The sequence below is a fragment of the Mirounga leonina genome, unplaced genomic scaffold, assembly GCF_011800145.1.
Source record: "Mirounga leonina isolate KUSES-001 unplaced genomic scaffold, KU_Mleo_1.0 Mir_173, whole genome shotgun sequence".
Taxonomy (NCBI): Eukaryota; Metazoa; Chordata; class Mammalia; order Carnivora; family Phocidae; genus Mirounga; species Mirounga leonina.
The window spans coordinates 48,744,610-48,770,977 of NW_023270447.1; the positions used below are offsets into that span (position 1 = coordinate 48,744,610).

The 26,368-nt window shown below is 42.7% G+C and overlaps 1 protein-coding gene across 1 annotated transcript in view; it reads left to right on the top strand.

Moving 5' to 3' along the window:
- Positions 1 to 26,368, top strand: part of DAB1 (DAB adaptor protein 1) — a 581,991-nt gene that overhangs the window by 438,373 nt on the left and 117,250 nt on the right. The window contains exons 3-4 of the mRNA XM_035018460.1: positions 5,963 to 6,102; positions 14,836 to 14,934. Of these exons, the coding sequence (XP_034874351.1) occupies positions 5,963 to 6,102; positions 14,836 to 14,934 (239 nt within the window). The remainder of the gene's footprint in view (positions 1 to 5,962; positions 6,103 to 14,835; positions 14,935 to 26,368) is intronic.

A 26,368-nucleotide genomic window follows, 5' to 3' on the forward strand; every position in this document is an offset into this window, starting at 1 on the left:
GGACCCAGTAGATTGAGTTGACCCAGATACAGGCCATCCTCAAAGATGACTGGGTCCCCCCCACTAGACTCAGAGTCTCAACGGATGGTATTTAGGAATCTGTGATTTGGGGTTTGGGGCTTGGGGTTTTGTTTTTTACAGGTGATTGATTCTCCATTATATTAGAAAGAAGAAAAGTCTGCAGTAGCCCACTGGCTTGTCGCCTGGCATGTAACTCCCCGAGTGCAGGGCTGTTTATGTTTTGTTCACTGCTGTATCTCTAGCACCTTAGATCACATAGTGGGTACACAATATATGTTGACTCCATGAATGAAGGAATGCATGGTCAATCCATCATCCCCAGATGTTGTCTCAGTGTTACTTAAACCTTATCCTCACAACAGAAAGGATCATGAAGAGCTCCTGGGGCCTACAGAACAGAGCCCAAAAGCTCCAGGGCCCTAGGAATAGGCCCCCGCAGCCTTGGCGAGCATCACGTGAGGCCTGTGCTCTAACACGGTGCTTCCCAAGCATGTCTGCTGACCCAGGCTCACCCCAGACCAATCTACCCAGAATCTGTGGGGTACTATTTTTAAAAGCTCCCAAGGTGATTCTAAAACGTAGCTAGGGCTGAGAAATACTCAAGACTAGACTAACCCAATGACTCACCTTTTCTCTGAACATCATCATACTTTTGGCTCTTCTGGAAGTTTCTCCCTTTCCTGCCTGATGAACACTGATTCCTCACCAAGCCTCCTTCAAATGTCATTTCACCCCTGTAGCTGTTCCTAATCTTCTCCCCACCAAACAAGTAATTTCTCCTCCCCTCAGCTCTCTATGACCTTCACAGCCCTGGTCATATTTTATAAAGCTCTGTGTGTCCCCTCCTGAAATGTGGCTCCCTCCAGAAAGGAGAGGGGACTCTTTCCACACACCTAGGTACCACAGAAAGATAGCACACTGCCTAGCACAAAGAGCACCCTGGGGCAGGGCAGTACATAAATGGTGACGATATAACTCGGGTGACCACACCACCGATTATCCAAACTGGGATAATTTTGAGAGCAGTAGGATGGTAGTATAGTAGTAGTAGTGTTAGGACGGAAGGTGTAAACAGGGATTGTCCCAGGCAAGCTAGAAGTACGATCACCCAGATGACAGTGGTCAACTTTGGTTGAGCCCCGACTGCCAGTCACTGTCTTATGTTGCTATCTGTGGGTCACGTCTTTGACCTACACAAGGACCCAGTGTGGGAGCAATGGCTATTAGCTACTCTTCACAGAAGAAAGACACTGTGGCAGACATGGAAGGGAACTTACCCAACACAACACAATGAGGGGAGTGGGTGGGAGAGCTGGGACCAGAATGCCGGTCCTGGGAATCCAGGGCTCTTGTTTGGGGCCATTACACCCTGTTGCCTCCCAGGGGAAGATCTCAGGTCTTGGCATGGGACAAGATGAGATTCTGTTCCCAGCTCAGCTTGCAGTAATTTTAGTGACCTCTCTGGCTTTGGTTTCTTCATTCATAGAATGATGACAATGCCTATTTCCAGTAACCCTGGAGGAGTAAGGGGAATAAGGTCTGAAAAGATCAGGCACAGTGTGTGTGTTTACAAGGTACTTGTCTTAGGAGTAAGATAGCTGCCAGTTTACTGTAGGCTCCATGAGACATCTTCTCAAATAGCTACGATACAAAGTAAAAAGTGGCAAGTACCATAACAGAGTATGGAGTAAGGTCAACCAATGCCAAAGAGCCTACTGGTTAAAAGCATGAAATTTTTCATAACACCTGGGTTCAATCTCAGGCTGTCAGATTTGACTATGTCAGATTTTCTTTTTATTATTTTTCTAAGATTTTATTATCTTTTAAGTAATCTCTACACCCAGTGTGGGGCTCGAACTCACAACCCCGAGATCAATGTTGTATGCTCTTCCGACTGAGCCAGCCAGGTGCCCCGACTATGTCAGATTTGAATAGAGTTTCTCCAGAGAAGATATGCAAAAGGACAATGAGCACAAGAAAAGATGCTCACCGTCACTAGTCCTGAGGAGCATGCAAAACAAAACTCTGATACCACTAAACACCCGTAAGGATGGCAAAAGCAAAAAAGACAAACAGAAGTATTGGCAAGAATATCTGGCAGAGAAACAGAAACCCTCATACTTTGCAGGTGGGATTATAAACTGGTACAGCCACTTTGGAAAAACACTTTGATAGTTTCTCAAAAATTTAAAGATAGAGTTACCATATAACCCAGTATTATACCCAGGAGAGAAGTGGTACTCAGGGAGAAGTGGTTTGATACTAAGAATTGAAAAATATGCCCCCTAGGAACTGATTAACACAAATGGCATAGTAGCCCCCAAATAGAAACAACCTGAATGTCCATCAACTGATGTGGTGCTTCGATACAATGGAATATTATTCAGCCAGAAACAAAGGAATATGAAATACTGGCCCATGCTATAACATGCAGTAACCTTGAAAATGCGATGAGAAGTGGAAGAAGCCGGTTACAAAGGACCACACATTGTGTGATACCATGTATATGAAATGCAGTTTGCCTCCAGAATAGGCAAATCCATAGAGACAGCAAATGGACTAGTGGTTGCCTGGGTTGGTTTGGGGGAGATGGGGAGTAACTGCTAATGGGTACAGGGCTTCTTTGGGGGGTGATGAAAATGTTATGCAATTAGCTAGCAATGATGGTGGTACGACTCTGTGAATGTACTAAAACCACTGAATTACATTCCTTACAAGAGGGAATTGAATGGTATGGGAATTATATCTCAATAAAGCTGTTATTTAAAAAATTCTGGCTCTGCTGTTGGTTATCTTCCATAAAATAGGGCAGGTGACAGAGTCTAACTTAAAGAGCAGGTGTGAGGATCACATGAGAGATTGCATGTAGAATCTTGGCACAGCGACTGGTAGAGTGAATGTTCGATAATTGATAGTGACAGTGTTGATGATTTTCCTGAAACACGTGTCCCTTCTTTTGTCCATCCTGAAGCATAGGGTCAGTGGTGCTTTCAGCAAAACAGGCTGGGGATTCATGATGACTTGGGACGCATGAAGACTGACCCTTACCCTAATACCCTCACATCGTGTGGGTCTCTGATGGAATAGCCTTATGGCTCTGATATCTGTTATTTATTTCTTAACTAATATAACTGAGACCTTGCTCAAGATGTGCTCATGAAAAATTACCCTTTTAATGGTGGAGCCTTTAATGAGAAACTGGATTATCTACTGCATAAGTGCCCTTTCATACAAATTAGCTTGGCCCTGGGTCCTAATCTAAATTGGGCTCCTTCCTTTCCTCTAAATGGCCTAATATTTTCTTATTAATCTCTGCCCTCGTTCACCTGATCTGGCTCTGCCTCCTTATGAAGCGTCCTCCTTGGTAGAGCTCTACGCCTTGACAAATGTTTCTTAAGGCTGTCTTTGTATCTGACTCGTGGATGTTTTCTGGGACATGATGCGGAGGCTGGAAGTTGTTTGTTCCATTTTCAAGCTGTCTCTCCAGTGGAGTTTTAATGCTACCAATGTATTAGGTATCAACAGATTTGGGCCAGGTGAGTTTTGATACAATATAAAGATGGGGAAGTCAGGTAGAATGAGAAGCAATTAATCCTGGTGGTTAAGAGCACAAACTTGAAAACACAGAACACGTGCAAAACCAGAAACCTGGGCTTTGGCGTCAGAGAGATCTGGGTTCAGGTCGCACTTAGTAATTTTGGACAAGTTACTTGGCCTCTCAGATGTTCAATTTAGATCCTCATTTATAAAAACCTGAATGACAGTACCTATGTCTAGGGTTATTTCTGGGGCTAAACAAGTTGGTGTATACAATGCGCTTTGAACAGAACCTGATAAATGCTACCTATACGTAAAGCTTGGAGAAGTCCCACACAGTGAAAGGGATTTGATTGGTGACTGAAATAGTGTCATGTGTTGAAGAGGCAGAGATGGTATTTGGGACAGAGTAACATAACCTTCCCAAGAACCAGAGCAAACCATAGGCCACTCCTGCCCAACACTGCATGATAATGCAGAGAGGTGACATGCCGGTCCACAGCTGTGTTGTTGAGCTAGATGTCTGTACAGGGTGTATCATGGCAAGTGTCTTCTTTGTTCTTAGCTTTAGTCTCTGACATCTGCCCTCACAGAATCCTGAGGCTGAATTTTTACATTGATTATAGGTTCTGACTAATCATCCCTGTGTTATTTCTGCTTTGTGGAATATAATTCAAAGGCTTGCATATACCAGGAGTCAGCAAGGGTACAGTGGGGAAAAAGCACTAGCTGGAAATCAGGGGTCTGGCTTTGCAGACATTTCTCCTTTGTGCCCTCCTTGCCTCAGCATCGTATCTTCTACGTGCTTCTTTCACTGGGCTGGTAATAGTGTCGACAACTACCATTTTCTGAGAACTCAGCATGTGAATCCGTGCTTCGCACATACTCTCCTCTAGAAGTTACTATTCACGATAAATCTGAATGTAGATATTTTATCCACATTTGACAGATGAGCAAACCGAGGCTCCACAGACAGTTTAGTTGGTTTTCAAGTGAGAAAGGCGTGATTTGAAATGAGGATGTCCAACTAAAGCTGCTACCTTCTTACACGACTAACATAGTGCCTTGCACATTTTTATTTTCAGTCACCAGAATCTTGAGCTTGTAGGGGCACAGACTTTGTCTTACACGTCTGTTGCAGTGAGTTACAGCATCTGGCACAGAGGAGACCCTCAGAGAGGGACGATGGAATAAATAAATGAACCGCAAGTTTTTTTCAGTAGAAAAGCATTATGCTGTGGTTAACTATTGCCGTTGTTTTTCCTGTTTTCAGCTCAAATAATTCTCAATTCACATTATGGAAAGGCCTTAATTTGCACGTCATATAGATAAAAGGAAGTAGGCTGGGTTCTCTCTCATGCGCTCAGCCCAAAGTTTCTGCCCCATGACGGCAGGCTTGATGGACGAGGTATTGGAAGTTCAAGTTCATGATGTTCCTGGACATGAGTATCAGAAGACTAGGGTGCTCTAGGTCTTAAGAACCACATGTGCAAACTTTATGAAAGTTTGATGATACTAGAAATTTTAATTCCTGTGCATTCATCTTTTTTTCTGACTGGGTGAACTTGGGACAAGCTCCTTGAATTCTGTGACCTTCATCCTCATTATCTAGAAAATTGATATGGTTGAGTTTTTACAAAGAGTGGGGATCAAGTTTATAAAACATCTCCCATGAAACACTCAGTTCATAGAAACTTTACTGTCCTTATTTTATGTGGATGTATTTGAACGTCTGGTTGACATGTCCTAGCAAAATATTATGTTAATAATTACTGAGAAAGGCTGTTACAGGATATGGGCCCACCATACCAAGTCGCCTTATACACACACATGAGCTAGCAGAAGAGATATTGTAAAACCATTTTTTTGATAATTGTCCCTGGGTCATTACTTGATACAAAGCAATTACTCTGGAGTCCCACCATAAAACAGCCCATGGAATTGGGTGTAAGAAGATCTTGGACCCTGGCCAAACTCCTATTAAATGCTGGAAATGCCAAAGAGGCTCAGTGCTAATACTATTCTAACAAGAATGTCAGACATGAACTCTTAGTAGGTGATTATTATTTGTGGAATACCTGGTGTGTATCAAACTCTGTATTGGGCTCCTTAAACATGTTGTCTGATTCAATTATCTTAATGCCCCACTGGGTTGGTTATTTTTAACTCTTTTCTTTTTCTCTTGCCTGAGAAAACAGAGGCTCAGAGAAAAATAACTTGCCTCTGGATTTAAAAGGATAGAGTCAGAATTTGCATCCAGGAGAACTAGCATTCTTTTCTACTCGGTCCAGTGATTTCTTAGAACATAAATGAAACCAGAGAACAAATCTCGATACTATGGGTATTTAAAGACAGTGGGACCTGAATGCTTACATGCCTGAATCCTGCTTTTCTCTGTTTTTAGGTCAGGATCGCAGTGAAGCCACTTTGATAAAGAGGTTTAAAGGTGAAGGGGTCCGGTACAAGGCCAAGCTGATCGGGATTGATGAGGTTTCTGCAGCTCGGGGAGACAAGTTATGTCAAGATTCCATGATGAAACTCAAGGTGCTTTGCAAACATTTTACTTTCAATATCACAGATTTTATAGGACTGAGGGAAGGGAGTGATTATGATCATTATGATAAAACTCTTTACTTATTCATTTAGTAGTAAATTACTTGGTTCACTGATGAATCACTGCATGTATTCATTGGGAAGAGATTTCAATTGTTACGAAAATGTTTATTGAGCACCTACTATGTGGAGATATTTTGCTGGGGGCCCAGTTTTATAACTTCTGAGCATATCATCTTTTATTCAATGTTATCTTCATTGCACAATGCCTGCAAAAAGAAAAGTAAAATTGTCAAATTTTATAGTCCCTCAGATTTTATGAATCTTTGCCCCTTTGTTATTTTTTAATACATTTTAAATATTTTACCATATGATAAATATGGTAAAAGATGCTATGTTAAGATAAAAGCTAATTTTATTCATTCTTATCATTCCTATTAATGTTTCCAAACACTTTGTAAAAGGCAAATATTTTTTAAGTAATATGTAATGAGATTGTGGGATTTAGAGATATCACAGAGAAGTTTTTGATAGTAAATGCTTTAAAGAAGACCTTTTTATTGAAAAATCTAAGAAAGAGATTGGAAAAAATTAATATACACAATAAAATTATGTTATTAAATGGCCTTTAAAACATGAAAAAGAGCATTGTTTGCTCCCACATTCTGGTCTTCATATAGTCTATGTTTCCTTCTTTTAAAAAGCAATTTAAAACATTGAAAAAACAAATGAGTTAGCAGGAAGTCTATAAAATACCTGAAGCATTTAACACATATAATTTAAGTATCTTCCCAATTATAGAATTCACAAAATGTTCATTGTAAAATATTTTGAAAATACAGAAAAATATAAGGAGAAAAATTAAAGTCATCCATAATCCCACCACACAAAGAAAACCAGTGTCTACATTTTTGTGTGTAACTTAATCTGTCTTTGTATTTGTATGTATATTATATGAATTATAAACATATGTAATACAATTGGAATTACTATTATACAGTCTTATATCCTGGTTTTTTTCCTCATCTAACACAATATTATGAGAATTTTTTTTCATATCTTCCAGTAGTCCCTCAGGACACAAGTTGGTCAGTGCAATTTTTTTAAGTGTAAGGAAGGAGGAAGAAAAGAAAAAAAATACATGTATATATATGCAAGGCTGGCCAAGTTCCTCCAAGTACGAACTGGGACAGTATCTATAAAACACCCTCTAGTTGCCTTTCCTTTCCTATTTGCTTAATAAATCAGAGCTATTATTTTTATTTATACTATACAAATTTTCTCAGCAGTTTAACACGGATATCAGATGCTAAGTCTCCTTGTAGTATGGCTGTAGGAATCATCATTTAAAAAAAAATCTTAATTTTCTTTCTTTTAATTTTTTTAAAAGATTTTATTTATTTATTTGAGAGAGAGAGAGCAAGCAAGAGCTGGAAGGGAGAGGGACAGAGAATCTGAAGCAGATTCTGTGCTTATCCCAGAGCCCAGCCACAGGGCTCGATCCTGTGACCACGAGATCATGACCTGAGCCAAAACCAAGAGTCAGCTGCTTCACCAGCTGAGCCACCCAGGCACCCAAAAATCTTAATTTTCTAAACTGTGTACCCGTTATTTTTTTAGCTGTTACATAAGCAAACTTTATTTTAATAGTTATGTATCTATTATAAAGTATACTAGAAAAAGGTGAAATCATGATTTGACAAATTATCACCTTGGGAAAGGTTAATGTTTTCTTTCTTTTCTTTTTTCTTTCTTTCTTTCTTTCTTTCTTTCTTTCTTTCTTTCTTTCTTTCTTTCTTTCTTTCTTTCTTTCTTTCCTTCCTTCCTTCCTTCCTTCCTTCCTTCCTTCCTTCCTTCCTTCCTTCCTTCCTTCCTTCCTTCCTTCCTTTCTCTCTCTCTCTCTCTCCCCCCCTCCCTCCCTCCCTCCCTTCCTTTCTTTCTTTCTATAATTAAGCAATGTTATGAGATTTTAGGGCAATCCAGTAATGAGCTCTCTTCTTCTGCTAAGCCCAAATCTGATAGGTAAGTAGATAACAAAGTCTGACAGGAGGAATTCTAAATTCTAGCCTTATGACTGATAAATGCTGGAATGAGGGAGGTGACGTGGATACATGGCCACAGTGAGCATCCTTGAAAGAGACAGGCTGTTCCACTTAGTTTGTGGAGTAGATGGGTAACTGCATCCCTTCCTATCCCCACCAGCCCCCGTCTGGCCCCAGAGTAGGACCTGTGATTCATTACTGAGATCAGACCAGAGTGCAGCCTCTCCACGAGTGGGCAGATGACGGAGAGAACCCAAAAGAGACTGAGCCTGGAGTCCTCAGCCTCCCTCCAGACTCCCATCAGATAGAGCCATGTCTTCTTCCCCAAGGAGACCCCTAGTCAGCGATAGGGATGAAGACCAAGATCTTCATTTTGCTGAAGTCCCTCCTTACTGAGTATGAGGCCAGGCAAATGAAGATTTGCTCCTGACAAATATTAATTAAAGGACATCAAGAAAAATCTTCCAACAGCCTGGTTCTCACCCAGAGCCACAAGTAAGTCTGCTAAGGAGCTGATGCTTCTTCTCCCAGCATCCTGGTAGATAGCCATTCACCAGGCACGTGTCCCAGAGCACCTTGTCGGCCAGCTGCCTTCATGGAAGCGCTGAGGTCTAAGTGGCTTAGAGCAGGAGTCTGCCTCTGCACCCCAAAGGTTCTCTGTCCGCATTCACGTTGACTCAGGCTAGCTGGACCAGGCCTAGTGATGACTGCTGACCTTGTGCATGTGCCCCATCTGTCATCCCTCAGAACGTGAGGTCCCCAAAGCCCCAAGAATTTGTCCTGCCGTAACACACTCCTGTCAGATGCACTGAGCTCATTGAGGGGTTCTTGGTTCCCAGACAATTGTGTTTCATTATTTGCAAGTTGCTGAGAAGAATGTTGACATTTCAGCTCCCAGTGGTTTTTCTTTAGGAAACAGAAACATAAATGATCGATTCTCCATTTGGCCACCTGCCCAGGAAAGAAAGAGGCAGAGAAGTAACAAAATGCCTGTTAGCCTTGCAAAAGGGCCCACTTGTTCACATTAGGCCATATGAGAAATAAAAAGGAAATTCCTTTCCTTTGCGAGGCTCTTTGAGGCTGGTACCTTTTCCTGTTTGAGAGAGTTTTCATTTGGGTTATAGAGATTTGAGAGGAGATTTCATATTCCGAGTATGAGCAGGCTGTCACCTGTCCTCCAGCAAAACACCATTATCATCATGTTTTAATTTAGAGTCAACATAAGCATTTTCCCATATATCACCTCTTTTGATCTTGTGAGATAGATATTAGCCTCTCTGTTTTATAAATAAGAAATCTGAGGTTCATAGAAATTAAAGGATTTGCCCCAGAACCTTCATTTAACCTGTTGTAAGCCCAGAATTTTAAACCTCGATCTCTGGATGCCCAGTGTTTGATAAGACACAGTTTAGTGCTCACTTATATTCTTTTTTGAATCTGCATTTAATTTATCTTGGTTCCCCAATGAGATTTTAAGCCCTTACTGGTAAGTTACTACCCAGTACCCGCACATCATTGACTTACAAAGTAGTCAACTTTTAGAGACATTGGGCAAAATGTGGTGGTTGAAACTCTGAGAGGGGATGAGATCTCCCAGAGACAATGCCTGGAGGGCTAATTACAGAGCTCTAAATATGTCAGCTGGGGTCCTCTAAGAAGCAGAGCCCACCCTGGCTAGGTCAGATGAGGACACTTTAATGAAAGAGCCACTTAGAAAGGGTAGGTAAGGTTAAGTAAGGGAGCAAGGGATTATGAAGCTCCCAGGAACCTACAACAGTAGAAAGCAGCAACCACCCTAGGAGGAAATATATTTACTGAAGCCCATGGAGAGCAGGATTGAGGAGGAAGTTCCCTCTCTCACCAAGCAAAAATATAGGCCCTGCCAGAGATGTAGCACAAAGAAGGAAAGAATGCGGATGGAATACCCTGACTTCTCTCTCCATCCACCCTCTGATCTCCTGCCTGTCTTGCCCAGAGAACCAGGGAATGCACTCCACAGGAACCAGGCTCTAGGCACAAAGCAGAATAGAGGAGAATATTTAAATTCTTTTTTTTTTTAACTGGGAAAAGTGAAATTTGGGGTGAGTTTTTTCCAAAGCTTGTATAGCTAATAAGTGAGATGGCTGAGATTGGAGACCAGCTTATTTTTTTTTAATCATGGAACATTCTGGAATAGCATTGTAGGTTTTCAGCCATTCATGTCTGAGGCCTTTTGTGTTTTCCTACCTGCTTTACAGGATCCACCGAGATCACAGCCATCCCATTACGTGCATGCACCATGCTGGGTGGGGTTTCTCAGAGCCCTTTCCTGTGCTTCCCCTTATCTCATCCTCAAGGGACCCCTGAGCTGGACAGGGCAGCCAGTTAATCCTGTCTGACCCTTTGTGTATCACTTCCTTCATGGAGATACCATCTATGTGTGACTCCCTGAGGGATGCCTGTGTCCGTCATTTCCCACGTGCCTGGCACATGGTATTGCTTCATGGTATGAATGTTAGTACGAGTAATAATGATAACTGTCATTCACCAAGCTCTCCCGACATGCAACACACTGTGCTAAGTGCCGTATGTGCGTGACTGTTTTCAATATCTGGTAAGAAATGTGATTATTTTCATTAAAGTTCCCCTTCACTGTGGAGTCTGGGAGCTCATGGTTGCACCTGGCTGTTTGCAGAACAATTTGGACATATCTGTAGGATATCGTATAGTCTTTTTTTGTTTTCCCAAAAAAAAAAAAGGTCTTAAGGAAGGTTGTAATAGAAGGAAACCCAACGTGGAAATCTGAAAGATCGCGGTTTCAATTTTCTCTCTGTCTTATTAGTTCCTTGAGTTTCAGGAGGTCACTTCAGCCCCCGGCCTTATGTTTCCTTACATGTAAATTAAGGGAGATGATTTTCACTTTCTAGGACTATGGTCTGGGCTAAATTATATGATAGGGAAGAGAACCTGTAGCACGTAAGAGTAGGTCCCCAAGAAAATGCTTGACTGTACTTTGAGATTTTCAACAGTGACTTGGTGAGGTGGCTAATGTGAGGCACTGAGCCCCAAAGGGCACCTACCTCCACATCTTCTGACCCCCCCAGTCCGAGCTGTCTCCTGGACCTCTGCTGGCTCTCCGTCCCGGCAGTGAATAATCTTGTGGGGATATGAGACCGTGAGGCATGCTGTCTGCTGGCAAACTTGCTTGGCCTTAGCGCAATTTTTCAGAGCTTGACTCAGGGTCCTGTCTCACAGGAGAAACATGCTTGATCAAATTGTGGAGTTTTATTTCCCCAAAGATAGCCCTGCACGGAGAGTCCCTCCCTCTTTCATTTGTCATGGAAAGCCACCACCAGCAGCCCCAAGCAGAAACACGCCTAGAACACGTGTGTGTGCTTTCCATCCTCTTTTGTGTACAGCTGCATTCTGCTATTAGAGGGGGCAGTAATTCAGAGAGCCAAGGACTGGGAGGACTGTTTTGGGGATGGAGACGTTGAAGTCTCTCCTTGATCGAAGGTGCAGCCCTCTCCCCACCAAGACTGTGATGTTCTCTCCTAAGAGGAGTTAAGAAGGAAGGGCTCTCGCCCCTTTGATATGGTCCCTCCAGTCTTTCCGTTTACGATGGAGCTACTTCTCATTCTCTTTTTGTGTTATGTCTGGAGATCTGAAGTTGGAGGTTCAACTGCAGAGGTACCAGGCATCAGGTATTTTATTCCAAATCCAGCCAAGAACCCAGCATTCAAAGTGAAGTTTCCCAGGGTTCAAAGTCTGGCGGGCCCACTCCCAGAAGGAGGGAAAGTCACTTCCCCTTTCAAGTGCCTGCTTGACGCTGGGCTCCATTCTTGATGCCGGGCACACAGAATGGATAAAACAGAGATCCGGGCACAAATGAGCTTTGGTTCTATTGGGCATAAGGCAGACAGTTGCCAAATGAACAAATAAATAGGTCAGATGGCAGTAAGGACCAGTGAGGAAAAGGGAAGAAAGGAGAAAGAGTGAGGTGCAAAGGGGGCAGGGTTTGGAGACAGTGTCCCCAATAGGATGGCATTAGAAATAAGAATTATCCCCGGGGGCTGCAAAAACATACTTTGGCCATTCTCCCCACGTTTCTTAGAATCACCCCTCAGTGAATTCACGGGAAAGCAAGCTGCACAGTGGGGAGTCTAGAAACCTGCCAATAAGCAGGGCAGTTACAGGGACAGAGGACTTAGCTTTGGGGGGTGAGTCCTTCTCTTTAACTATATAGAGGACAGGCATTGCAGGAGGGATCTCTGGTCACTGAGTGACAGCCCTGAGGGGCTGAAAGAGCAACGCTGGGGAGGGTTACCCAGAGAGATTTTGGCTTGCTAGAAAGAAGCCACCACGTAAAGGATTAAGCGCTCCCTGCACCAGGAGTCTGGAGAGCTGAGTTGTAGGCTCAGCTTGCCACCAGTACGCTGGACCACCTCAGCACTGTCCACCCCCACCTCCCAGACCTCATTTTCCTCATCTGTCAGCTGGAAACTTGCAAGATTTTCTCTAGCTCTGACATTCTGTATGTCTACAAGGGTGTAAGTGGCGCTCAAGAATGAATGGGTGACTCAGGAGGGAGTGAATTTCCTGCTAGTAGGTCCCCAAATAGGAAGCAGAGCACAGACCTTTAGGGACAGTCATTCATTTACTAGAAGAAGTTAATTTTCATGATATCCCTGTAGTGTTCCAGGCACCGTACTAGGTACTTGACCTAAATTTTCATTTAATTCTCTCCCCCATGCAAGCATAGTGTTTACACTTGAGGAAGTGACAGTGAGAATTAAGTCATTTGCCCGAGATCACAGAGGGCCAGGAGCATAAGCCAGCCGCCCGGATTGCACAGAACATTTCCGGTACCCAAAGTGACGATAACCAAACTGCCTCTAGGGGATGCCTCATCCCTGTGCCTTCTGGACATCCCTGTTCCTAACACCGCTGGTTCTCTGGCACTGAGGTTGTGAACATGCTCTTCTGACAGATGAACAGATGACTTTTATCTCCCAGAAACATGATGTCATGATTATTTTTGACTTTTCTACTCCTAGAAGCCCAGAACTATAACTGCTGATAGTTGGGCTTGATTTTGCACACAGGACAGGCTGATAGCAACGAAGGGGCTAGAAGCTCTAAAACACGTAATGCAGAGATAGGAACACTCCCCAACCCCGAGTATAAATCCCTTGGAATGTCCTCACCCTCTCAGTGGTACCCTCATATGAAGCCCATGCTTACCTGTCACTGGCCACCCCAGAAGCTAGTTTAAAAAACAAGTGTCTTTGTTCTTAACTTGTATCATATCAACTTTGGGAGAGCTCTGGATAAAACATTCATCTCACAAGAATGACAGAGTGCCTTTTTCTTCCAGGGACTGTCCTGGGCACTGAGGATAGAGCAGTGAGCAGGATGACACCCATGCCTTTTGTGATGTTTTACCTTCTAACTGGCTCATATACGTAGCTTTGGTTTATAAAAAGTTTGGAAAAGTGGGGAAACAGAGGCACTGATAAATAAATGGAATGCATTTGGTAGGTACCTTCCTACCGAAAAGGGTAAGGGAAAATAGAAAACTTGTGTAGTTAAAAACTGCAAACCGTGGGGTGCCTGGGTGGCTCAGTCTGTTAAGCATCTGCCTTCGGCTCAGGTCATGATCCCAGGGTCCTGGGATCGAGCCCCGCATCGGGCTTCCTGCTCAGCGGGGAGTCTGCTTCTCCCTCTGACCCTCTCCCCTCTCATGCTCTGTCTCTCTCTCTCTCTCTCAAATAAATAAATAAAATCTTTTTTAAAAACTGCAAACTATAAGCATGGAACTCTGATGATCATATTTTTCCAGACCAAAGGGAGACATGCAGTCTGGCAATGGTTTTTATTTTCTTTCTACTCTCTAAAATCGATTCCCATGAAAACTTTTTCCAGAAGTAAAGATAAAATCACATTTAGGAATATATTCTGTAACTCCTCTTTATTTAATAGATTGAAACCATATACAGTATGAAGCCCAGCAACATATTAATAAAAGGATCATATCATGTTTATCTTGGGGTCTTGATTTCTGAGCCAGATAGCTAGGCACAAAGGAGGCATTCTATAAATCTTGGATAGTCATGTGAATCAGTGTTCAGGTATTTATACAGTGTTAGATATAATGATAGGGTAACCATTACCCTAGAATATCAAGAAGAGACAAGCATGTCGGGCAGGGAAGCATGGAAGGGGCAAAGGGAGAGCAGTGTGGATGATTGGTGGCATTGGTGGATGGTATCTGACATGCCTTTGGGACTGGAGGGAATCTTCAAATGAAAACACTCATTAGCGGATGTGCGGATACACAAGATGGGGTGCCCGCCTCCAATGGAATATTATTCTGCAGCAAAAAGGAAGGAAGTTCTGACGTGTGCTACTACACAAAGGAAACTTGAAGACATTAACAGAGTGAAATAAGCCAGCTATAAAAAGGCAAATTCTGTACGATTCCAATTCTATGACCTATCTAGAGAAATGAAATTCAGAGAGACAGAAAGTGGAACGGTGGTGATGAGGGCCTGCAGGGGGCAGGGGGCTGTGTGAGGAAGAGTGAGTGTTTAGTAAGTGCGGAGTTACTGTTTGGGAAGAGGAAAGTGGCGCTCGTGTTGGATGGCTGGGGGTGGTTCAAATGAAAACACAGGAGTGAAAACCATGCCCTTCCTTTCAACAGGGCGTTGTTGCTGGTGCGCGTTCCAAAGGAGAACACAAACAGAAAATCTTTTTAACCATCTCCTTTGGAGGTATCAAAATCTTTGACGAGAAGACAGGGGTAAGTAAAAGCATCACATGGCATTGTGAAATTGAATCCATTGACAGATGTGCCCTTAAAAGCCTCTACTCTCTGGGCAGGAATATCAAACAAGCATAAAAACACATGAAGCAACTGACAAACTTGATCAACTGTGATCGTCCATCAAAGGCAGGCTCTTCCCTGACTTGGCCACAGTGTTTCTAACAGTGTGATTGTGATAAAAGTGTCACCCAGGCCCAGGAATCTAACGGGAGATTGATGAGCTTTGAAGCGCGGTGGGTAATGTGACAGTTTAAGTTAAATTTCTTTGTGTGTTGGCAACTTTAATGACATGCATCCTAGAGGGAGACACATGAATGTCTTTTGACTTGGTCAAAGCCTCCAGACTCTCCGGAGTTTACCCTGTGCCACCTTGCAATTGCTGTAATCAAAAAGAATGGAGATTTCAACCTTAGAAAAATGTGTCACTGCATGACCAGGAAATGTCAGGGCTGATGTGTTTGTTGGACCCGCCAAGGAAGTGGATTGTGTTTTCATCAGCCCCCTAGCAGCAGTTAGCTCCAGCATTGATCCCTGGGGCCGTCCTGACATTGGTGGTCCTGTTAATTGATGATAAGGGAAAAAGAGAAAAATGTTCTAGGCTCTATTTAGTCCAGAGAGCAAGAGTCAGATGGGTGTGGTTTTTTTCCTTTTATTCATTCAGTGTTTTACAGCTTATAAAACACCTTTACACATACCACCTCCTTTGAACTTTCCAACTTAATTTTCAAGCGTTGTAGACGCCAGACTCAACCAGCCAAGTTACCCAACCTTAGTCACTTTCATTGTATTTTCTCCCCTTTGTTCTGACTCCTATTAGGACCCCATACGGGTGGGAGGATGATAATTTAACAGTAAAAATGGGTTTTGAAGAAAAGGTATTTCTGAATAATTAGTAATAGGACAGGTATTTGTCTACCCAGATTCACAGCAGCATTATTCACAGGAGCCAAAAGGTGGAAGCCACCCAAGCGTCCATTAGCGGATGTGCGGATACACAAGATGGGGTGCCCGCCTCCAATGGAATATTATTCTGCAGCAAAAAGGAAGGAAGTTCTGACGTGTGCTACTACACAAAGGAAACTTGAAGACATTAACAGAGTGAAATAAGCCAGCTATAAAAAGGCAAATTCTGTACGATTCCAATTCTATGACCTATCTAGAGAAATGAAATTCAGAGAGACAGAAAGTGGAACGGTGGTGATGAGGGCCTGCAGGGGGCAGGGGGCTGTGTGAGGAAGAGTGAGTGTTTAGTAAGTGCGGAGTTACTGTTTGGGAAGAGGAAAATGGCGCTCGTGATGGATGGCTGGGGGCGCTGCACAACGCTGTCCGTACACTTCACACCCCTGAACTGTATGCCAAGAAATACTTAGAATGATAAATTTTCAGTTACGTGAAGTTTACCGCCATAAAAAAGAACTAGTGATAATAATTTCCGTTCATGGGGTACTACTGTATACTACGTGCATATTAATCACGTGACATACATGATTCAGTTTTGCCCTCACAGCAGTCTTACGGGAAAATAACAACTTCATCAAGCACGTAATATGTGCCAGGCATTGTTGTGAACCCTTTGCAAGTACCAACTCTGTTAATCCTCACGACAGCCCTGTGAGGTAGATGGCAGTATCCTCTCCATTTTATAGCTGGAGATATTGAGGAGAGAAACGTAGGTGTAATTTATTGAAAGTAAGCGGTGGTTGGAGACAGGATTAGAATCCAGGTTGGTCTGGCTTGTGAGTCTTCTCACTTAAGCTTGCTGCCTGTTACTTCTCAGAATAAGTGACTTTGCAAAGGTCACCCAGCAAGTAGGAGGCAAAACTGGGATTTGGCCTCCCGTTGGCCCGAATATCAGGGCAGTTGAGCTCTCTGTCATCGAGAAAGGTCGGCCTACCTGGGGATGCCTTGGGAAAAGGGAGTTGAGAATGAGGGCACAAGCTCAGGGAGTAAAGGAGCTTGAATGCAACAAGATTAAGAGCCTAATGAAAGTCTCTCCTGCCTTAATAAAAATACAGTTTCTGAAGCCAGGGAAGTTTTTCCTTCTCCTGGGTAGACTACTGTTTGGAGACTTGTGCTCAGTCTTGAAACTCACACTTGAAAAAGGACACAGGGAAATCAAAGAGTGTCCTGATGAGGGGGGCTATGACAATTGGGGGACTAGAAATTATCTTGAACCAAGACTTCTCAACACAGGTGTAGCCTCCTAGGCTCCTAGGTACACACAAGAGGCGGAGAGCTGTGGGCTTGTAGAAACTGTTAGGATGTCATTGATCCCCTTACCATCGTTATTGGAGGGAACCAAGTAATGTGGACCAAGCCTAACCAAGAGATTTATATGCCCGAATACTACATCATCATCTCTGTTGTCTGCCTGCCACCGTGACAGCTGATATAACCAAAGGGACAGGAGTGAGGTAGAGTGTCAGATACCTTATCTTGTCCTGGGGCCATGTTTTGGGGCATTGCTGTTCCATTAGGTAACCCACCATCAGATAAGTTGTACCCAGATCATGAAAATCCCAATCACTAAATTTTAACTCATAAGGAGAGATAGTTTGTATTCTTGACCTAAATCTAAATCCTCAGTCAAGGGTGGCTGACCTGGCCCAAAAGAAAGATACCACCAAACTCTCTAATGCTATTTTTGATTCTTCAGCTGGACAAAAAAGAGAACAACAGTAAAATCATTGTTTGAGCTCAAAACCATTTGACTTTGTGGAAAAAATGTCCGCTCCCTGGTGGAGGATCAGGGAGAAGGCAGAGTGGGATGTTTTCTGTTTGGCTTATTTCACTCCAGTTATGTTTGATTCACATTAGGCCCTGGTAGCATCTGGCTTCTGCAACCTGAACTTGTTAATATGTCTCAACACAAGTCTACGGAAAGCTAGTAGAAGGGATTGAATGTTTTAAAGCCCAAAGCAGAGACAACAGAGAGCAAGGGAGACCCTACTAATAGTGGTCATCTCTCCAAAGAGTTGTGTAGTAGCAGAAGGAGCTGACTTGTTCTGTATGACCCAACAAATAGAACCAAGATCGGGTAATAGGAGATTCTCTGTAGCAGTGTTGGTTTATGAGGAGGAGGAATTTTCTACCAGTTAGATGGACCACCTTCTGTGCTAGCAAGTTCCCCATCACTTAGGAGTATTCGAGCAAAACCTTATGATGGGAAAATTGTGGAAGGGAGCCAAGTAGAGAATGAAGTATTAAAGTTACATCGAAGTTGAATCCTGAGACTAGTTTTAAAATTCTGTTTCTTCCTTCAAGTCATCCCTGTTGATGTGATTTATCTTCAGACAAATGGAGGTTTTTCAAACTCCATTGGAGATTATGAGCAACAACAGTTTACTAAACCTTTGTTGTTGCCCAGTAGGGGACCAACTGAATTGTGCCGGATAAGAGTTTAAGTGAAGTATTTTGTCTTACATATCAATGAAATGGAAAACTAGGTTTTGCCATTTGGAATGACAAATTTTTGTTGTTTATCATATCTAAAGTATTCTCAAGCTTGACTGCATTTTTGTTCAAACCAAAAAAAGAAACATTTGCAGAACGTGACAATAGCTAGAATTTTAAAATCCAAAAGCTGTCAAAAATGTTTTGATCCCAATTAAAGAGACCCTTTGCAGCAATTTACACCTTGTCTTGAATTTCAAAGGGTTCTTGATCCCAATCTTTACATGAGTAAATTCTATTTTATTATTAGCATGTTGCGGGGAATAAATCAATATTGAAAAGCTGTTCACATTTTCAGACAGCTAGGTATTGATAATGTGTCAAAGGGATCAGTGAGAATGCAGAAAATGTCATATATAAACTCATTGTTATTGGTAATAGTAGGAGCTGTAGCAAATCAGGAGCAGATGTGGTTTCATATCAATGTTGCTAGGTCCTCAGATCAGACCTGTGGGTACTAAGGCAGGAGTGAAGTCGTCATCTTCATTTTGCAGATAAAGAAACTGAGATTTTGGGAGTGTCTTTGACTTGGCTGTAGACTCAGAACAAACCTTCCAATTTCAAATCTTCTGTCTTTCCAGGGAAACTCATTGATTTCTCTCTTGATTTGCAGTTTTATTCCATAGAATTGCTATAATTTTGTGCCATAAAAAAATCATAAATATTGCAGGACCCTGACAATAAGTCTGTTTCTCAAGACAGAGGGCAGTAGTCTGCATCAACTTTTCAAGATGATGTAGTGTCTTGTTGCCATAATCACATGTAAATTTTGCTTGTTCGTTTGGTTTAGCCAACTCTGATCTGGTAGTACTATATATACCATCTGAAGCGCATTACAACAATGCTGTGAAGTCGGTGCTATTGTTACCAACATTTTACAGCCGAGAAAACTGAAATCCGAATTAAGTCCCACAGTAAATTAAGTAGCAAGAGCTGAGATTCAACCCCAGGCAGTCTGATCCAGAAACCTTGATGCTAGTAAGATAGCACTAATAATAACATACCTGCCTTAGTCTGTTTGGGCTGCTCTAACAAAAATACCACAAAGGAGGTGGCTTATAAATAACAAACATTTCTTTCTCACAGTTCTGGAGGTGGGGAGTCGGATATCATGGCCCCAGCAAATTCATCGTCTCGGGGAGAACCCACTTCCTCTTAGCTGGTGCCTTTTTGCTGCTTTCTAGAGCCTCTATTTTTAAGACACTAATCTTATCCCAAAAGGCTCCACTCTCATGATCTGATTCCTTCCCAAAGGCCCCACCTCCTAATACCATCCCCTTACGGGCTAGAATTTCAACATATGAATTTGGAAGGGGGAGGACATAAACATTCAGACCATAGCAATACCAAATTTTATAAATGATGTGCTTTTATATATATTAGAGCAGATTCAGTATTCTCTCCGTTTTATTGTCACCATTATTCATTTTCACGCTGATGACCTTTCCTGAGGGAAGGTACAAGGAGTCGAGTTACCACTAGAACTGTCTTGTGGATGGAATATTGGCCACGTAACCCGTATGTGGTTGGGCAAGAGCAGATCGGACGCCTCTTCTGTGCCACGTGATGCTCCATTTCCTGGGGATTCAAAGATGAATGAGACGTGGTCTTGCCCCAAGCTGTTCACAGTCTGGTTTTACCAGACTCACAAAGCGAGCTGACAGTTGCTAAGATCCAGGTTTGAATGGAGTTGTCAGGACTTAGGGGATCAAGACCAAGCTTTGGCTAGAATATTCAGGAAGTTTTCACAGAAAAGGGCACACTGACATGGCAGTGGAGGAGTGAGCTAGAGAGGACCAGGTAAGTAAGACCAGAAAGAAAAAGCAGTATTTCCAAATGCACAGAGGTCTTAAAGAGAAAGATACGTGTATTCATTCTTCTCTGCAGAAAATATTTATTGAGCACTTCTATAAACACACAGATGAGCAAAGCCATATCTTTTTGTTCATCACTGTTGTCTATCCAGTTAGCACAATGACTCCCACATAGTAGGTGCTCAGTAATACTGCACAAAAAATAAATTGACTTAGTGATTAAGAATCAGCAGATGTACGCAGAATTACTAGGGCATAGCAGGGGAGTGGTGGAGAGCGACCCAGAATTGAATACTGTCTCTCATCATAGAGGGCTAATGATGTTTTAAATGCAGTGGTTGCACTTAAATCTCAGGGCTGATTTAATAATGTACTCTTTGGTGAAAACCAGATGTCACTCTACTTGTATCTATCTCATCAAAAACAGGACTGTTCTTCCTTCGGTTTGAACTGGATGTTTTGAGTGGGGCTTGGGGAGAGCAGTTCAGGAAGAGGAAGGAATGTGGGCCTGGGGAGGGAGACAGGGAAGAAGAAGAAGGGGCCGTAGAGCAGAGTGCTGGGACCTGGGAGTCTATGGGACATCCCTGTTATGTTGGGAGCCACTGAAACACTACACAGAATTTTCCCAAGACTACCTACGAACTAGCCTCTAGGCAGGACGGTATGGTTTCCAGGATGCTCTTGTGTGTCCTGTCTCACTGGCCACTCAGCAGTTCTGGAGGGTTTTATTGCTGCCTTTTACAGATGAGTCTACTAAAGGTACAGGGAGGGTGAGTGGCTTGCCCAAGGCTATTATGTGTAGGAATTGAATTCAGATTCACACTTTATAAAACGCCCGAGCTTGATTCTTCACTTCACTGATTCTTTCCCTATACTGAGTGTTTTGGAACTTTATGTCGGCATTAAGTGGTTACAGCTTTTGGGGGAGAGGGTCCTAACGCAGGAATTTATTAGGGGCCAAGGATGCCAGACATTCTACGGAGTATAGGATGGTCACACACAACAAAAGTGTTTCCTGTGCTACACGACTTTCAAATGTCTTACTAGACATTCACGTAGATAGAAAAATCTATTTATAATGAACTGAATCTAAAACATAACTCTGCATATAAGCAATGTATATCGATAATACTGAGTTTTCCAGAAATGCAACTGAACTATAAGAAAGGAGTACTTTGTTTTGTTGGATCCCCATCAAGAGCTGTTCATCATTTTGGAAGACCATACCACGTGATGCTCTTCATATTTGAGTTACCAGCATGGCGCTGGTGTACCACTTTCGTGGTACCTGTCATACTCACTATCACTCTACTCATTTGGCCCATCCATAAAAATGTCCGATATAGGGAAAAGAGCATCTGCAAGGTTGGATTGAGCACTTCTTAAACCCCAATTTATTCATTATAAGAACATGTAAACAGGGGCGCCTGGGTGGCTCAGTCGTTAAGCGTCACCTTGGGCTCAGGTCATGATCCCAAGGTCCTGGGATCGAGCCCCACAACGGGCTCCCTGCTCCGCGGGAGGCCTGCTTCTCCCTCTCCCACTCCCCCTGCTTGTGTTCCCTCTCTCGCTGTCTCTCTCTCTCTGTTGAATAAATAAATAAAATCTTAAAAAAAAAAAAAAAGAACATGTAAACATATAGCCATGTCCTTAGGTTCTTCAGCTGTAGTTGTGACTAAGCGTTTATACGTAGACATTCACGTTTTTCATCCAAAATCATCTTTTATTTCTTTATGTTATAATTACGACATTTTGGTGTGCTTGAACTTTATGTGTGTAGGTGGATGATATAATCATTTGCAGGCAATAAAGGAAGAATTACAAGATATTTGTTATAAAAAGAAGGTGGTCAGAAAAGATTAAGAACCCCTGTCTAGACCAGGGCACCATTTTCATTGGTTCATTCATTCATTCATTCATTCATTCCACAAGTGCTTATTAAGTGAAAGGGGCATTCTACTTGGTGGATAGAGATGAACCAGCCTTTCCTTTGAGGAACTTAGGGTGTTGGAGGTAAGACAGACATAAATAACTAAAAGCTCAAGGCAAGAATAATTAATATAATAAGAGAAAGATGAAAATTATCACTAGAGTTTAAAAGAAAAAATGTTTCTTCCATCTGAAAAAATATGGAATGTTTTAGGAAGAAAGGGCAAAATCTTGAAAAGTGGACAAGATTTGACATTGGGGGTGTTAGAAAACCAGTGTCCAGGCAAAGGGAATTACAGGGAGTGTTTACTAAGCCTGTGTAGTGGGAAAATCATGAAGGAAGGCAGGCATGGGGAAGACTGAGATGTCTATTCTTCTGGATCTAAGGATGAGTAATTGCTATCAGTGAAAGAGAAAACTGAGAAGGTAGGCAGGGGCCAGATTGTAAGGCCTGGAATGTCAGACCAAAGGGTTTTGGTTGAACCATGCACATTATAGCTCAGATACTATTCAGGGTACAGAGAAGTAGGTACAGGGATTATAAGGCCACCCTTAGTTCTTAAGATGCCTTTATGCAAATCAGGAATGGGTCCCTTTCTTTAAGACTCATTGCCATTTGCTGGGAAATTATTGCAATAAGTATATATATTTTTGATGACTATAGTGTGTCTCATTCCCCTGGAAGCTGTGCAGTACACACCCTGCCCAACTGGATGTGGCAGATCTGGGAGTATCATCAATGGATGAGCAGAATGCTGGGGCAACCACATCTTGCCATTTCCTGTGCAAACCGCGCAGTGCCCAGCTTTTGTGATTTTTCTCAAGGCAGCCCCTCCACTCTGAATGTCCTTTGCTCTGTTTCAGACAGTAAATACCTCATTTTTCAGGGGCTTGTAATGTCCACAGTAATACCAACAGCAGTATAAATTCTCACTTAAATTTATCAAGACCTTTCTCTGGGCAAAGTGCATCCTTCAACCAAGTGCTTTACTTGCTTTACTTGCTTTACCAATTTCCTCCTGCGTGCAGGATTCCTGTCGACTCTGTCAGAATCCACAGCCCACACTCCTCGCCAGTCTGATAAAGGCACCAGAGAGTGGATGGAGTGGAAGGAACACGGATTCGAGATCCAGACCATCTTGGATCTACTCTTGACCAGTTGTGTGATTGTAAAGCAATTTTTCTTAATGACCTTGTGCCTCTTTTACTCAATCTGTAAATGGGAATAATAAAAATACCTATTCCTTAGGGTTGGTGCAAGATTAAATGAGGATTTACTTTAATCCCTTAAGACTTAGAATAGTGCCTAGTATATACAAAGCTCTAGATGTTAAATAACAATATATCATTACCTATGTTGTCCCTTCTTTGGTACAGACCTTCTTATGTCCTCTTAGCAGAATGCAGAAATCCTTTTGTAATGCTCCTACAGCATCCTCTGCTCTCCTTTATCATAGCAGACCGTCATGCTCCCATCAGAAGACACACTCTATGAGGTGCCTATCTGCAGGGTCTCACATAGGCCCTGGCATGTGACAGAAATGCTAGTTGGACACTGAAGGGAGGAGGGAAGGCAGTCAGGGAAGGGTAGAACAAAAGAGAAGGAAGGAAGGTACCAGGAAATAATAAGTCAACTTACAATGAAATGCTAATTATCTGGGCCAGATCTTGGAGCCAGAGATGCTCATTTTGCCATGTAAACAGTAAGTCCGGGAAAGAACAATGCAGCTGGTTCAGAGTTAACCCAGTCCTAGGATATCCTGGGTGGAAGGTGCCTTGTGCAGTGACTAACCTACTCATATTTAAGTGAAGAAACCTAGAACCTTAAAGAGAAGTGATGCCTGACCTCTCCCAGCAAATCACATGCAAGGCGCTCAGGATTGAACACCCCTTGGGGCTCCCAAAGAGTCACTCTCTGATGCTCGCAAAACAGGAAATAGGAAGTGTCCTCTTCCCTCCGCTTCCTTATTTTGCCTTTCTCTCCTCTTACAGTCTGTTCTCTCTATACCATCTCCATGCTCTCTGCTCCCTCGCTTCAGCGTTCAGGCTCCAGGTGCCTGACAGCAGCCCCAGATCCATTTTCATATCAAAGAGACTGAACATCTAAGGGGGAAAAATTGGGTCTCTGTATGTTTAGCGTCTTGTTGGATGATACTGGATTTTAATTTATCACAATAAAGAATCAATTTATAGCTCAAAACCAACATATTTTTAGAAACTGATTCTCTCAGGAAGCTGCCTCTGGAAGATCATTTTGACAGGGTGTAATTCATGACTGGGGCGGTGGGGGAGGATGTCCCTATTACCCTAGAAAGTGAGACCATGAATGTTTTCAAGCAGATCTGGTAAATTCAGAAATGTAATATCTTTCCCTTAATGAATCATTTTTATCAATTTTGGTCTTTAAGGAGGTAAAGAGGTAGCATTTTCTTTGCTAGCTGCTTTGACATACTTGGTCTCTTTTCTTTCAATCCCCTAAGGACTCAACTAAGGAAGTAGGATTACTCCCATTAAACAGATGGGGAACCTGAGACCCAGAGAAGTGAAGGCACTTGCACAAGGCCAAATATCCAACCTTGTGCAGAGCTGGGAACTGCTCCCCCCGCATGGCACGGTGGCCAGGCCCATGTTCTTTCCAGTTCCTCTTGGTGGTATCTCTCCCCTTCGAGGGTAAAGTGGCCGTTCTTTGCTCTCCAGCGGGGATGTCAAACTGTGTTTAGGGTTGTCATCGTGCAGACTGGCCCTGTGACTGAAGGCTTATCAGCTACACTTCGGGCTTCTGAAGGGGTGTGTGAGCCACTGGTCTGGAAGCTGCAGAGCCTAAATATGCAGGCTGACCTTGGGTATGGCTCATCTGCTTGCTCCCTGGGACCCCGTTTCCTCAGCTGGGTAGTCATTCCACAATTTTTTTTTAATTAAAGGTCCAGATAGTAAAGATGGTGGGCCGGTATGGGCTCTGACAACTCTTTCATTTTGCCATGGTACTGTGAAAACCACCTCACACGATATGTGAACAAATGAGTTTGGCTGAGTTCCAATAAAACTTTATTTGTCAAAGTAAGTTTCTAGTTCGTGAGCCGTACTTTGCTGGCTCTGTTCTGGATGATTATTAAGGAGTATTCTCACTTTCTCCTTCTGGCGCTCTGATGAGCCCAATGGGAGAGCAGGTTGAGCACCAGCTGACGATCTCCAGTTCTTCCTCTCTCGGCCCTTTGTTTACTGCTCATTCGTGGCTGACTTGGGATGGATGCAGAAGTGGGTTTTTTGTTTTTTTTTTTATAAACTTTGAAGATAAATATTCAGCTCTGAGGAATTGTATTCCTTATTGCTACCATTTGTCGGGCACTAATTGCCAGACACTGTGCGAAGTGCTTCCCAAAAAATTTTTCTCATTGAATTCTTGCTGTCCATCTGTTAGTTATAGAGTATTATCCACACTTTACAGATGAGGTGATGAGGATTCGGGGAGGTTAGGTCACTTCACCAGGACTACTCTTTAAGTTTTCATCCATTTCTTCATTCAGCCACTATTCATTGAGTACCTACTATGTGCCGAGGAGTATTCTCAGGGATGTGCATACATGGGTGAATGAAAAGAAGATCCCTACTTCGTAGAGTTTACCTTTTAATGTGGGGAGACAGAGAAAAAAAGACACACATAAATCCTATACTCTGTTAGAGGGTAGTCAGTGCTATGGAAAAGGAAAAAGTAAAGCAAGGTCAGGGCATTTCTCCACTGTACTGTCTTTGTTCTTGCAAAGGGGCCTGTGACATACGTGCATTGTAAATCACAAATATTAACATGCTCTGGGAGCTTCCTGTAGTTTTAAGGGTCAGCTGAGTAATGGAGAAAGACACTTCTGGAAATTCTCATGCAAATTCCAGAGGCCGTTAGACTTGATAAATCAGAGCTGTCCGTTTGGGTGTTTCCACTTTTATTTAGATGGCTGATGACTTTCTGTGGGGTCCGCTGTTGATTTTCTCACGCGTTGCTTTTAAATTTTAATTTCAAACACATTTCCGTGACTCTGCCATGGTTATTTAATAGTACTTCTACTTTTACAAGGACACTCCTTACCAGAGCCTTTGGTATCGAAATGGTGTTGCTACCAATAGGCGCAGCACTGGTATGATGGTTCTTCTGTCCTCGGTGGCGGCCTGTTGTGGAGCAGCACTGATAGTTCTGGGAACAGTAAAGGAATGTGTGTCCTAGA